Raw genomic sequence first — 15,920 nt, 5'->3', positions numbered from 1 at the left:
ACTACCCTAGACCCCATGCAGTAAAAGTTAGATAAGGGTCAACAACCAATCAGCGATAGGATACTGGGAACCTAGGATAAAGCAGGAGGGGGAGGGGGTGGGGGGGGGGGGCCTTCCTTCATACGTTATATACTTGAAAATCAATTTCTTCAATACGTTTTACGGACATAATTAATACATTTTTCTATTTCATAATTTAGTTTATTAAGCTCAATTTATAGTTTTTAAATAAACAAGCAAAATGTTGATAGTTTCGTGTATGATTTCATGACACACCCTCTGATATGAATGAATTGATCCAAAAAGAACTTGCACGAGTCTTCAAAGCTGTTTTTGGCAGGAACTTTTGCTCACCAATTTTTCTTGCTACAAGATTATAGTAGAGTAGTCACAGCAATGGTAACTGTATGGTGATTCGGTTGGTAACTTATTTTTCCCAATACAATCAAGGGTTTTCTGTGCCTAATTGCTCAACTTTTTTTTGTGGGGGGGGGGGGGTTAAGGGAGTCCCCCCATCCATGAATCATCACCTCCTCTTAGCGGATGTGTTCTCCGATCTGTTGCCTAAAAGGTACAGCGAACTTCCGGCCGGTCAGCAGAGCAGAGCAAAGTTGCTTGTTATTGTGTAATTACTCTGCAACTTTGCTATAATATAACGTGTTTCTGCGTAGTATACAGTAATATATTAGTAAATACAAGTTACAACCACTGCTTCGAATCGTCTTGGAGTAATTGCACATTAATGGTGACAATCACTGTCAGTGTCGGGTAAGAATTTGTTATGCTCCATTTGAATTTTGGTCATGTACATGTATGTACCGCGGTCGCACTAAATACCGACAACTCACGACCCCTCACGACGTTTGGTAGGTTTTGAATGACGGATCATGACTTATTTTTCCTTTTTGTTGTAGTGTAGTGTAGGGAGGTCTACAGTACAGTGATTTTGTGATAGAATTTAGTGGCTAGTCATTAAACGACATGGATTGTATTTGCTTTCCATTACTTTTTTCTTCTGTTCCTTGGGTGGTACTACTCTTTAGTTGCAACCCTTCTCCCGACGGGAGGAGGGTTACGTTATCGCAACTACTAGAATACGTGTAAATTCCATCTATCATTCAATAACATTAATTATTGTGATAAATGGTAACCCTACATTCTCCGCACAGTCGATGGAGGGAGGGTATTCAAATTAAATCGCCACATTATCGCAACTTTAGACCCAGTATTCAGTAACTTGAACATATTGACATACTCGAAGGAATTCAACGTAGGGCTAGCAGGATGATTTTGTGGAGCAGTCCTACCTGGACAGAGTAAATGCATTGGGATTGATGGTTTTATCTAAACGTAGAGATTTTTTAAACTTATCTTTTATTGCCAAGCAGTTGGTTTTTAACACATCTTATTCTGGTTGTAATTTTCTTAGCAATTTTAAGATCAACAGTAGGCACTCCGACATTCTTACTTTCCATCACGGTAAACCTAGAACAGATTTTTATAAATATTCTGCAGTGATTCGTTTTCCTAAAGCGTTTTCTGAACTCAAACCACAAACCCGAAACTCTTTAATTCTTCATTCCTTTCAGACGTTTTGTTCCATCTTCTTGATCTTGCGAGATAATTTAGCCAACTAAGTTCATTTTGGTTCGGCCCGGTAGGTTTTTAACGTTTTTAATACATTGGTTCAACTGGCCTTGATCTTTCCTTAAGTTAATAATTTTTACATGTGCACATTTTTATTTCATCTTTTTATTTTCTTTGTTATTATTTTATTACCCCCCCCCCCCCATTTTAACTCGTATTGGTGTTTCTGCTTATTTTTTTGACAATATTGAAGGGTCTACGTACTTTTTAGTTGGCTAATGACTTTTTTTCTAACAGAAATTATGGTGTTCATGGATTTACATTGAGCTTGCTAGGTGTGGGGATGGTGATGGTGGAGGGCTTCCCTTGGAATGTTGCTTGCTGGTGTGCTGTGGTTTTTGGGGGATGAGTGGGGCAATGTCGCAGAGTTAATTTTCGTCTCAGTTTTGGCGTGTAGGGTCGTATTGGCCAGTTATGGGATTTTTAGTATAATATCATGGCTGGTTGATGGGTTTTTGCATGCTAAAATAATGTTCATCTCACTGAGACGAAATATGTTTTGTGGCTTGTTTTGCTCATTTCTCAGGGGCTGCAGTTCCTCGGTGTATGGTATTTCGGGGGAGGCTTTCTACTGTCATTGTCTTCAGGCCCTGTAGGTTTGTTGTGAATCTGTGGACATTTTGAAAAAGTACCTTGTGTTTATCGTTTGTGTTATTGCTTTTTACTTGCCATCTTTTGTTTAAACTTTTACTGCAATTTTAGAATGTTTAATGTATAGTATATAATGTGTATTTTTTATGAGCTAGGTCTGGGAGAGCACATCTTTTTTGATGACAGTTTTTGGACTTTTGCCCTTACCTGGACGGCCTGTGCTTGTTTTATTGTTTTGCTTTTTTTTCTGCCCGAAGAATTAAAATAAAATAAAATAAACTGGGGCGCTGTACTCCTTTTTTCAAAATTTTGTCATTTTCGGTCGCTCTCAGCATGGAGGAATAATTTATTCCTCCATGCTCTCAGTACTCCTTTTTTGGAATTTTGTCATTATGGGTCACGCTGTAGGCCTACTCTTTTTTTCAAAAATTTTTCATTCCATCGGTTTGTATACATGGATGTAGCTAGAAGCATGACCGATAATGTAAAAAAATTGTTTTAAAGGAATACAGCGCTCCAGTTACTGGGTCTTATCGCAACTATAGTATTTATTGCATCATTCAAATGAAAAGTGATAAATCACTCAATGTTTTATTTATTAATTCGGGTTTTCATGCTACTTATCATTTAGACCCAGAAACTGGGTAGCTGTACTTTTTTTGAAAATTGTCATTATTGAAGTCTAAGAAATTAGGACCTAAATCCTTCAGTTTTCAGTTGTGTATTTTTTTTAAATAAAGTACCAATTTTCAGAGATCCAAGTATTTGGTCTTCGGCTGTTGGACTCGGTCTTCAGAATCAGAATACCTAAGACTCTCACACTTGTTAGCCCAAGTACTCCTAGTCATACAGTACTTGAGAACTACTTAGCCATCCAACTACACTGCTGCAGTACTTGATTCTCGACTGAAAGTACTTATAATGTATCAACATTGGTTTCTGGTATGACTTCAGTGAATGGGGTCATTTGTATGTTTTGTCAGCACGCTAGCAGTATACAAACAATACAAGCATAGAAAAAATGTATTTAAAGAACCATCATTAATCCATCCAAAGTTGAAATAAGGTCAATGTTAAAATGGCTTATCTGCTTCCAAATTCCATTCTTCCATCAACAACAAAGAAACGATTTCTTCTGGTTGTTCACGTATGACATTTTGCATTTTGACCTCAAGTGCAAAGCTATCTCAACTCAAACAGGATTTGAACATTTTGTCCTGGTGCACGGAAGCCATGGGGCAAACTTTCAGGCAATGGGAGTCTTTCTTTGATCTCGGTGAAAGCACTGTTTTTAAAGCTTGTGTCATGATGAGCATACAAATTTGCTAATGCACAGAATGGTATTTAATCACATTAAATTTACATTGTTGTGACTGGTGCCCCAAACTGTCAAGCAGTATTTTACTGCTTTATACATTTTGGCCCTTTTCTGTTCTGTATTATTTTATTGTTACATGTACCCACTTTTGTTTGTGCTATGCAGGTATCCAGAATGGAAGCCAAGGAGCAAACCTGCTTGTTCTCATTCGGACTGATCGCAGACATCCAATATGCAGACGTAGACAACCGTCCGAATTTCAGGCAGAATTGTGTTAGATATTACCGTAATTCCTTAGAGCTCCTAAAAGAAGCAGTTCGACATTGGAGCGGAGATAGTTGTGCTAGTAAACCAAGTTTTGTGATGCAACTTGGGGACATCATTGATGGTATTAACAAAAGAGGCGGCAAGAAACAATCATTTCAAGCTCTGAATGTTGTTATAAATGAGTTTGACAAGGCTGGTTGTGATACACATCACATTCTTGGCAACCATGAGTTTTATAACTTCACAAGAGCTGAGATTGCAAGTAGTCGACTTCTGTCGGGGATCAATTTTGAGACAACCGAAGTTGACACCACTTGTAGTTGTATCTCAGAGTTGATTCCCGCAACAGCAGAAGTCCCCCCTGCAGCATATTACCACTTCAGTCCGTGTCCAGGGTTTCGTTGTGTTGTCCTTGACACGTATGACGTGAGTACCTTAGGACATGACAAGTCTTGTTCCATTCACCAGGACTCGATGAATCTTTTACGCTCGGTCAACAAGAACGAATGCCTGAACTCGCCCGATGGGCTCCAGGGTATAGACAGAAGATTCGTGGAGTACAACGGAGGAATGGGAGAGAGCCAGCTGAGGTGGTTGGAAGGGGTACTTCAAAAAGCAAGCAATGACCAGGAAAAGGTTATCATATTTGGTAAGATGAAGTTAAGTGCTAACGAGGAAATTGTATTGCAAACTTTTTTTTCTGGACAGCAAGCAAAATACCTGTATTTACTCAACACAAACCCCACCCTGTAAAATAAACAGTATGACAACTCCAAAGCATCAACGATCAACAATCAACATATTGGATAATTGGATACTTTCTGCCCAATTGTGCTTTACTCTGCTGGTCGAGACCACACCGACTCGTTTCGGAGCCAAGCCCTTTTCGCACTACTCTATTCACCGGGGTTTGCCCCCAAGGATTAACGGCCAGCCTTTTCACTATGGTTGCCTTTTCCTCAGTCTGCCCTAGTCTGTCTACCGCTGCAAATGGGCAAACCTTGGTGAAAAGCCACCCCTGCTCCAACTGCTCTGGAGCAGGGATAAGCAATAAAATCCTGGGTATTCTTTAAACATGCAACCGGAACCACATGGAATACACAGTGTGAAAGCGAGATGGGGTCATTGCAGGGTAAAACAAGTCCCGGGGCATCCTGGGGCTGTTTCACACAGGGATAAGATATACAGTGTGAAAGGGCCAAAGGGCTATACACACTGGTATACCCTCAATTTCACTGTTTAGTATTATTTATTATCAATGCATCGTTTAATACACAAGCAGGAGAGATTGTGATGATGCTTTAAGCGAAGGCCTAAAGGTGACAACATTGTCAGTTGCTAGTTTCTTTTTGATACCTTTGATTTAGTACGTAGCAACAATGTTTGGATTCCATGTAGGCTTAAGGTGTAAACAAAACATTGCTCTCCTGGTATAAGGTAAACACTTCTTTTCAGTATTACAATACTGAAAGTGAAACCTGTCTTCTATGTGTACTCGGATGGTTGCTATGGTAAATATGTTACTAAGCAACTAAATATTAAAATTTTTGTTTTGTATAACAATCATGACAACCTTGAAAATTATTTTACCCATTAATTATTCTCTTCTCTAGACCAAGAGGCAATGTGAAATAGAAGCAACATTCTAACAAACAGTGGATAGACTATTTGTTCTGTTTATCCATTCCCTAGCAACAAAACAGTTGTTTCTTTTGTTTTCTGGTGACACTTACAGTATTGTTTTGTCTTCTGGTGACACTGACTGTCTTTGAAACATGTCCACTGATAGTTCTGATGTTCTCGAACATGGGACAAGGCTATCCGGGTGCACTAGGGAGGCCTAAAAGCGCCGTTGCTTGGGTAAATGAGTTACCTAGCAACCGTTGCTAAGGAAAATGCATTTTTCTATAGCTCCACCCCTAAAAATAATCAGTATGGGTTGAAGAATACTTGTGCCAAGTTTCATGCTTTTATCACTTTCTGAGCAATTGTTACAGTATTTTGCACCCATCGCCTAGACTACAAGTTTAAGTTGAGCTTCCCTGAAATTACAAATGGGAGATTTTGGAACTCTTCATCTCATTTCGCACGTAAACCAAAACATTTAGCAAATGCCACCTCTTGTCTAGAACTTTACACTCTCTAGCAACAAAACAATTGCATTTAGCAAATGCCACCTGTTGTATGGAACTTTACAGCGATTTTAATTGGGGGGGGGGTCAGTTTAGGGTAGGGGTGTCTTGCTCTGCCTTCCACCTCTGCATGGATTCTTCTCTGGAATCTTTCTCTGGGTTTTTTCCTCCCACATCATCAAACACTAACACTTTTTCATTGTCGTTTATCAATAGATCGATCCATTGAGCACCGCCCCATTGCATATTGACCAATCACAACGGGTCAACCTATTGCACAACCAAAAGTCTGACATGCGTGCGCGTATACTTGGTGCTCACATGTTCTTGTTAATCTGTGCGCCGTGGGCGGAGCCTAATGGATATGTGTATTGGGTTCTTGGCTAATACAGTGGTTTAATTTGATTTTCTGAGAGTCCTTGGGTTCTCAACCAGAATCAATAAATGAAATGTTTCAATTTGATTGTTTTGGTTACAGGTCATGCCCCATTCCATCCAACTATTGAAGTTGATTGTTGTCTCTGGAACTACAAGGACGTCCTTCAACTCCTGCATTCTTTCAGCTGTGTAGTGGCGGTCTTCAGCGGCCACGTTCATTTCTTCTCTCATATCGTAGATGAGAAAGGTATTCATGTTGTGACTATGCCAGGTATTATAGAAATAGCGCCAGGAAGTAATGGGTTTGGGACGGTTGAGGTATACCAGGATAAACTTGTCTTGCATGGAAATGGGGAGGTGCGATCTTGTGTTATGTCATTTTCCTGAAAACAATCGGGGGTCCGATGTTGTACTTTCTGTCTGATTTCCTTTTCATAGTGCTGTTTGAGTGTGTGCCACTCCTACTTGGCCCAATTTCATTGCTCTGCTTACTGCCAAATTCTGCGCTTACAATCACCATTCTCTGTTAACAAGCAAGCACCGAATTTCTGCACTAGTTGTGTAACAGTAGAATGCCTACATGTGGTAATATGGAGTACGCATGCGCACAAGCCAAAATTCCCTACTAACTCGTTGAAAGCGCTTGACTATCTTATAATTCCCTGCTTCCAAGCAGAGCAATGAAATTGGGCCCAGGTTACATCAGCTGTGCGACTCAACTCCAGCTGAAGACATCTTGGTAATGGCCCACTGTAAGACAAATTTTCTTTGATGCTGTTTTTAACGGAACAATAAACTCTAAAAACTCCTGGGTAAGAATTTCAACCGGGTTAAAACACGGGTGAGGCTCCTTGGAGGCCTGTGGTGGATTTCACAAAGAGTTAAGACTAGTCCTCTCTTGAGTTAGGAGGAGTTACTCGTCTTAACTTAGGACTAGCCATACGTTTTTAAAATCTCAATATATGACTAGTCCTAAGATAGGACTAGTTCTAACTCTTTGTGAAATTGACCCCAGACCCAGTTTGGGTCAGTATTCTCGGAAATTGTGTCGAGCCATCTTGAATCAGGACTTCTGTGAACAATTGTATGAGGCCCATATCAGCACTTGGAAAATTTTTTAAAACTTGACCTGGACAAATTTTAATGTGTTTATGTGACACATTTCTGAAAATTTAAAATAAATGAATAAATAAGTGGCCCCGAAATGGGTAAACCTGATGCAAAATCAGAGCTAAATTCAGCCTGACCCAAAAGTTAGTCCGTCCCTTTGAAAACTGGACTCTTTCTCAATTCCAACCTAGAGTTATGTTTTTAGAGTGTTAAAAAGAATGTGGATATATAAAGTGTATTTTTTATTCTGTGTAAGCATGCAAGCTTTTTTTCTCCTTCATTCGTGTGAAAAGTATTACTTCATACAACAGCTTAAACATAATTTTTGATTCATAAATTTATTTGTTCATTTGATTGTTGAACTAAATTAAAACAAAGAAATACATTGTTTTCTTTATTTTAACTGTGTTCCAATGTCATATAAAGCAGAACATACAGCACATTGTCTAAGCTAAAACTTGGCATGAGACTAGCCACAGATTACAAATGGCATGGTATTGTGGCATGGTAAAAGATATTCTTAAGTATGTCCAACATTGCTTTAAGATTGACACATATTTATATCTATGTAATATAATTAACTAAGAGGTTCAAGAGGGCGCTTTTAACCAAATGGCTGCACCCATGGACTTTTTAGTCCATTTCTCTTTTTCTGAAGCATGGTGGTTAACAAACGTCCAACTTCATCCATGTATGATACCTCTAGTAGACATGGTGAAAACCTGGTGCATTAAAAAATAACAACCGGCTACAAAAACATGAACAAAATATACTCGTTGTTTACTTACGTGTATGGCGACAGATTCCCGTTTTGAGCGACTATTCTAACTTGTGTACAACGGTTATATGTCACATGGACCTCAAAAAGTGATGACGTATTACGACGTATCCGTTCACGTAAGAGTATCGGTGACTCTGCGAAACCTCTCTATTACTAAAGAGTCCTATTAACCTTGCACACTGTGCACTAAAGTAACAATCCAAGTAAACAGTCCGATTTCATAAAACTGTTAAGAAGAAAATACTGCTTAAAGCAAATTCATTTGCTAAGCAAGAACGAGTTGGGCACCAGTTGCAACAATGTTAACTCTATGGATTTTTTGCTGGAAACAGTTTCTGTTAAGAAAGATTAGTTTGTGCTTAAAGACACTGGACTCTATTGGTAATTGTTAAAGACTAGTCTTCACATATCAACATATGCATAAAATAGCAAACATGTGAACATTTGAGCTCAATCGGTCAGCCGTGTCACACCTCGGTCACACCATGGTCACACGAAGTTGTGTGCTTTCATATGCTTAATTTCGAGACCTCAAATTGTAAATCGGAGGTCTCGAAATCAAATTCCTCGAAATCAAATTACCTCTTTCTCGAAAACTACGTCACTTCAGAGGGAGCTGTTTCTCACAATGTTTTATATTATCAACCTCTCCCCATTACTGGTTATCAAGAAAGGTTTTATGGTAATAATTATTTTGAGTTATTAACAAAAGTGTCCACTGTCTTTCACCAGGTTTTTTTTTATGCTTACAGACCTAATACAATTGGTCCCTGCAGCTGTTTGGAGCTAGTCTGAGGAATACATTTTTTTAACGGTCATTAATGGGAATTTATACATTTGGTAATCACTCTTAAAATTAATGGCAATAAAAACTACAGCACTAGACGACAGTATGAAGTATTTTGGGAAACATTTCATGGTAATGTGGTTATGTAAAAAAAGAAATGTTAGTTTGTGTGCCTCAAAATTTGAATCTGAGAAGAGTAACTGTCAATAATGTTTCTTAGATTGTGTATTCATAGGGATTATTATTTCTGCAAGGACATCGCTCCGCATTTTGTGAGATATCTTTTTTGAAATTAAGTTTTCACATGTTAGTTGTATTGTTTACATCTGTATTTATACATGATTAAAATGATTATAAGCAGTTCCAAAAACCAAAGGAACAGTTTGTCTTTAATGACTGAGCAAATGTACCATACATTATTCAAATCTTACTCACAAATTGCACTTGGTGACCCCTAATGGTAGTGTAAATAAATTACGAAACCCTTTTGTCAATTTTTTTTTTTGCGTTTTGGTCATCAATATAACGATAATATTCATAATATTTTGTTCTTTGTTACAAAAAGGCATTGTATTTTTGAAATAAATTATATCCACCTTAGTAAGAATTGTTAAATATAAACCGATGAGTAATGAATGTTCGTTTTATTTGTAACCTACAGTCTCAAAAAATATTACACATTTAACAAGTAAATGAATAATTAGAGTAAAAACAAGTACTACGTGATGTCCATACCACATTCTGAACCCAATATTTCAAAGAGAGTAGTTTAAAGAGATATCAGTAATATAAGATGCTGAATTATGTACAAGCAATTAAATGCAACTACATGTAACTTGCTTCCAAAGTTCCATAACCTTTATAAATAATGCAGTTGTACTGTTCAAGAGTATTAAAATCCTCTACCTTATCTGTACATACAAGTACACTCAAACTTATTTGTGTACGTACGATAAATCCAAATTTATTGTGTATGTATGGATGGCTTATTATGTACGTACACAATAAGTTTGGCTTTATTGTGTTTGTACATGATAATTTATTATTTACGTACACAAATTTTTTTTGATTTATTGTGTACGTACATGAAAACTGTGTCCTGATCATGTACGTTCTTGATATATATTATGTACGCACACAAAGTTAGTATTCATTATGTACGTACACGTACACGATAAGTTATGGACTTATAATGTGTTCGTACAGGATAAGTTTTCACTTTAATAATTAAGGTTTTTATTCATCGTTTTTTATTCATCACTTCCGTAGTTAATCATGCGATTTCGCGGTCAAACTGTTATACAATCGCACTTCAACAGAATGTCCACTCCCCGTCATAGCTCCCAGTAGATACATAGGCTTGAGTGGGTACCCTACCATGGTAGGCTCCAGCGTTCCATTCCAAGATGGCGTTGGTAACTCTGCCTTTGCCGACCCTCACGATACCCATCTCATACTCGATCCAGAAGGAACGATATTCGTAGGGATCGATGATGAACTGATCATCATAGGTTTCTAAACGTTCGGAGCAGGTATAAGGATGACAGGCTGTAACGAATGTTTCTACATCCCAACCACAACCAATACCTAGGATGAAGGTGGAAGATTAAAGTACAGTTTGGTAAATGGTATACAGATTTAGATTCAGCTCTTGGTTTAATTAAATAACTGAAGTGAAAAATGCAATTTGGCTGGTATCCTGTTTCTGTTACGCAACACTTTTCAGTCTGTGCTTAGCAGGTTTTTGTGCTTTTATAGGCCTTACAGGTTTTCTGAAATCGGGCCATACAATCTAGATAAAATATATAATTTTAGATCCAGCTATCTGTTTGATTAAAATCACTTTGGTGAAAAATGTAATTTTGGCTTGTAGCCTGTTTCCGGTATGCAACACTTTTCTGTGCTAACCAGGTTTTTGTGATTACCTGTTTTATTAAATTGGTTTAGATTGACTTCAGAAGGAGCTAAGATTGATTTATACGGGAATCAATCTTTATTGCTAACAAGCAAAGTATTATTACTTTATTCGGCAATACAATCAAGCGTAGAGGAAGTACATACAATTTAGACTAAATAAAAGCAAAGGATGCCACAAAAAACTGATTAAAAGCGGCTTATTTCCATTGGACAAACAATTAAAGGGATGCTGCAGTGAATTAAAATAAAAAAAACAGTTAATTTTGCTGTCATTTATTTCTGATATATGTAGTGAACATCAATAAAATGTGTTTTGGTGTTCCCCGACATATCTCACTTGCGTAGTTAGCGAATAAGTCATACCCCCCCCCCCTTTGTGGATTGTTACCGCCCCCAACCAACGACGTCACGTCGAGAATTCAAACATATTATCGTCGGCAAAAAGAGTCTGGTCCCTAACTACACGCGCCTAGGTACCAGGCCACACAGTGCACACGTCTCTATATACACAGCCAGGGTGCCCGACGGCTCAGGTTCCCGACATGACGTCACGTTTATGCTCCCTTTTAGGGGCGGGTGGGTTCCCCTAATCTCTAGAAAACAATTTTTTTTTAATTATTGCGTATTATTAATAAAAAATATTAAAAAAGAATTTCAGGTTTAAAAAGTCATGTTTAATCGTTTAAATTATTTTAAAAAACACTGCAGCCACCCTTTAAATACAACACTAAACATAGTGAAATAGTGAACAATGGCAGTCAAAAATGTACCAATTAGATTGAGACTGTTACAAATTAGATTGAGTTGAGAGATGTTGTTGTATTGCTCTTTTGAATTGGTATGAATATTATTAGAACACTTGCTTAGGAAGTATGGGCCACTGATGAAGTACAGTCTATAAAAAAAATCGTGCACTCTGTCCCCTTTAAATTTAGGAACATTAAAATTGGTTGAACTACCCCAAATTGTTGAAACAATGATGTCACGTAATACTGACAGCTCATCGTAAGATGAATCTTAGTGCTTTGTTGAACCAAGCCGTGGTTCATGTATAGGTTCTACTCCAACCAAAGTCCAAATATATTACTAAAGTTCACACTGATTTATTTTTCTACTTTACAGGTTTGTCAGTTTATGTATATAGTGGATTCAGAAAGTGATTACACTGCTATAGCAACTATTTTGTACCAAAATCAATTATGTAATGTTCCTTTATGACACTTAAAAATCTCTGTGAAGATTGAGTCATCAGTCCCGTTTTCTGAGAGGGCAATTTTAGCCCCATCTCCAGCCTTTACACTGAAGTTCACACTGAATGGCATGTTGAAGGCATCTTTAAGGACTGTGTATCTGATTGGTCCCAAATATCCCTCTGTGTTAAAACTGCAGACTGCCGAAAAAAAGAAAGACAAGTGTCAGACTTTTCTGGAAACCACTTACTTTAAATACGGGGTTATACATTATTTAAAGCCAGTGGACATTATTGGTAATTGTCAAAGACCAGTCTTCTCACTTGCTGTATCTCACAATATGCATAAAATAACAATCCTGTGAAAATTTGAGCTCGATTGGTCGTCGGAGTTGCGAGATAACTATGAAAGACAAAACACAATTGTCACACGAAGTTGTGTGCTTTTAGATGCTTGATTTCGAGACCTCAAATTCTAAACTTGAGGTCTCAAAATCGAATTCGTGGAAAAATTATTCTTTCTCGAAAACTACGTTACTTCAGAGGGAGCCGTTTCTCACAGTGTTTTATACTATCAACCTCTCCCCATACTCGTTACCAAGTGAGGTTTTATGCTAATAATTAGGTTGAGTAATTACCAATAGTGTCCACTGCCTTTAAATTTAATTTGGTCTCTCGAAAGGCTACAAACTTCGAATAAATGGTTTACTGTCAGCAATGACGATCGGTCTATTTTACGAAGCATATATAAAAGCCTATCTGATAACAGATACAATCGATCTGCATATTTCCCGAACGCCTGCCAAAAAACAAGCTTAAAACGAAAAAGCTTGGGGAAAATAAAACGCATCAGTGGTCTGAAAGCTCAATCTACACACCACCAGATTTCATAGAGCTGGTTATAAACATAAAGTATTGCTTATACAATCGTCTGCAAAGCAGAAATGAGCAGGATACCCGTCACAAATTGTACATGTGACAATGTAGTATGGCTGGTAGATTTATTCTGGTGAGCATAATTTGTCCGCTTAGCTACTTTGTTGTGCTTAAACAGCTCTTTGAAATTAGACCCAGGCATGAGGAGGGTGCAAACTGGGGTCCTTTGAGGTGAAATGTGGGGTCACAATAAACAAACGAACTAATTGCACTAAAATTAATGATTTGCAAGTTTAAATAATAAAAGTAATGGGGTCTTTATAGTGGTCAGGGCCCAATTTCATATAGATCTGCTTAAGCATAATCAATATGATTACCAGAATATGGTCACAGCCAAACTACCATACCACAATAAAATATGTGAATGGTATCCGGCTCATTTTTTGCTGAGCAAATTACTAAGCGATATTTTGTCCTTTAAATAAACAGGTCTATGAAATTGGGCATTGTTCCTGGCCAGATCAAGGTGCTTCTCAACAATTTGCACTCGGCAAACTTTCTCAAAAAGCATCACAAAGTCAATCAGGTCTTTAGTGCTAAATGGGTGACGAACATGATACAGTCTCGGCCCTATTAGGTTCCCATTTATACACCTTGGTGAAGAGAAGCAATTTATGGTTAAGGGTGATATTAGGGCACACAAGCCATGACAGGGATTCAATCTAATCGATAATGACGTTTGTTGTGCATTTGAACTTAGCGAGGTTACCTTTCCTGTTTATACACCTGGGTAAAGAGAAGCAATTTATGGTTTAGTGTGATGTTTAGGGCACAAGTAATGGCAGGGATTCAAACCAAAACTGGTGGCGAGCGTCATTTTGAGCATAACTAGGGTCATGATTCCTGTTTATATACTTTGGTTTAACAAAATGTAGAATTTGAAACAAACTTACTTTGTTTTGTTGGTCTGCAATTTGTTTTGAAGGCTGTGATGAGTTTGTCTCTAAGCACAGTTGGTTGACCATGTCTATCACTTGCAGTGAATGCACTACACATGTTCCCATCAACTGGCACACACAACAACCCCCTTACTAAACTAACAGGTGCAACAAGCGCTAAAACGAGTCCCTGCCAAGTATACATGATCTCAGTTTTACCAAGTATTATGCCAAAAGGCATGGAAACAAAGTTATATATATATATGTGATCAGAGTATTAAATTATTCATGTAACACTTTCCCTAATGTGGCACTTATTGCTTGCCATTATAGCGAAGGATAAAACTCATTAATTGTTGATTAATGGATCATTTAAAGGCACTGGACACTATTGGTAATTACTCAAAATAACTATCAGCATAAAAACGTACTTGGCAAAGAGCAATGGACAGATGTTGATTGTATAAACATTGTGCGAAACGGCTCCCTCATAATATGTTTATTTGAGAAAGAGGTAATTTCTCACTTCAGTTATAATAAAAGACTTCAGCCGAAACTTTTTTTTATGCATTTTAAAGCAAGACACACCCATTTTGTTCAACCAGGGTATTTTTTTCTTCCATTAGTATCATGCACCTTCGATGACCAAATTAAGTTAAATTCCCACAGGTTTTTTTATTTATAGTAAAATGTTGGGATACACCAAGTTAGAATACTGCACGTCTTTGAGTTTGCAGTTACCAAACGTATCCGGTGCCTTTAACTTTGCTTGCAGTAGCAAATGGTGCACTTCTCTGGTTTATTATTTATTCATTCAATTCATTTAAAAATATCACAAAATACACGACAGAAGTTTAAAAGACTTAAATTGGCGTGTTTACATTGAATAATATACAGCTTTATCGCAACATGAAGGGCGCCTCAAAGCGCTTCCAACAATAGCACCCGACCATGGCCATGGTTACTGTGCTTTCTCAGCTCCCTGGGGAGTATGCAGCCGGTGTCTCATGCAATTATGTCCTCTATGCAATACTATCCGGAGGACATTATTGCATATGCAAATATTTCCGCGGACGGTGCTGCATATGCAATCGTGTCCACCCGGACGCTGCTGAATAATGCAATTGTGTCCGCCCCGACACATTTGCATATGCAGTTGTGTCCGCCCCCTTGCAAAACCGGCCTTGCAGTAAATTAAACGACCTTGGTCGACGGCACACGTTCGTCATTTTCTTTGAAAGCTAAGTGCATAATCATGAATGACATGTAATGGGCAATATTCGGCCGTTGGATATTCGCTGCAATCATAAAATACGTGAATATTCATGCTGCATTCATTACGTAGGTTTAGTGCATGCACGCCCACTTACCGCGCGCACATACATGTACAGTCATGTACATGTCCACCGGACGGTTTTTGCATAGCCCCGGACACGATCGCATATTTATGCAAAAGTGTACGGAGCGGACAGTATTGCATGGCGGACACATTTGCATCTGACACCGGTGCTGCTGCGCTCCAATCTTATCATTCACATAAACCATCTACGCCCTCACAGGTACCCGTTTTACCCCTGGGTGGAGAGAAGCAATACTCAAGGACACAAGTGTCACGACCGGGGCTCGAACCCACAATACAAAACAAACAAGATGAATAACTTCTACTCATTTATTTCGCAAAGTAAATCATATTTTTTGTATGAGCATGCATGCAGTTATTTTAAACTGTTTGGGATCACGCTTTTAAGCTTTGCTTCTCAGTGAGCTCTCATGCAGTATCCCTTACCTGGCTGAACAGTACCGTACTGTTTTATTTGTAACGTGAATTACTCCCTGTAACAGATTTATTACTGTGGAAACAATTTTGTTTTTATATAGTTGCCATGGTATAAACACAGCCATGAATAATTTGTTTTATCTACATGTTGGTGCTTTGAAACTTGAGGGCACCGGACACGTTTTGTAATCTTCAATGACCTGTATGCTCAC

At 38.1% G+C, this 15,920-nt stretch overlaps 1 protein-coding gene across 4 annotated transcripts; it reads left to right on the top strand.

The window, feature by feature from the left end:
- Window positions 1-591: 591 nt before the first annotated feature.
- Window positions 592-7,265, top strand: LOC117292815 (manganese-dependent ADP-ribose/CDP-alcohol diphosphatase-like). 4 transcript variants are annotated; one of them, XM_033774979.1, is made up of 5 exons: window positions 592-768; window positions 1,590-1,657; window positions 2,174-2,239; window positions 3,722-4,472; window positions 6,434-7,265. In XM_033774979.1, exons 4-5 carry the CDS (start codon window positions 3,731-3,733, stop codon window positions 6,718-6,720), a joined length of 1,029 nt encoding a protein of 342 aa, XP_033630870.1. In that variant the 5' UTR covers window positions 592-768; window positions 1,590-1,657; window positions 2,174-2,239; window positions 3,722-3,730; the 3' UTR covers window positions 6,721-7,265. The 4 variants fall into 4 exon arrangements, with proteins under 4 accessions (XP_033630870.1, XP_033630868.1, XP_033630869.1 ...); XM_033774977.1 differs by lacking the exon at window positions 2,174-2,239; XM_033774978.1 differs by lacking the exons at window positions 1,590-1,657; window positions 2,174-2,239.
- The last annotated feature ends 8,655 nt before the right edge of the window (window positions 7,266-15,920 follow it).

The sequence above is a fragment of the Asterias rubens genome, chromosome 7 (assembly GCF_902459465.1).
Source record: "Asterias rubens chromosome 7, eAstRub1.3, whole genome shotgun sequence".
Classification (NCBI taxonomy): Eukaryota; Metazoa; Echinodermata; class Asteroidea; order Forcipulatida; family Asteriidae; genus Asterias; species Asterias rubens.
This window is presented reverse-complemented; position numbering and strand designations above follow the sequence as displayed.

Bases quoted from the DNA above. Each gene is read 5' to 3' on its own strand.
- LOC117292815 (XM_033774976.1), top strand. From the start codon at position 3,716: ATGCAGGTATCCAGAATGGAAGCCAAGGAGCAAACCTGCTTGTTCTCA. The intron at 4,473-6,433 runs GTAAGATGAAGT...TTTTGGTTACAG, and splicing joins GGAAAAGGTTATCATATTTG to GTCATGCCCCATTCCATCCA.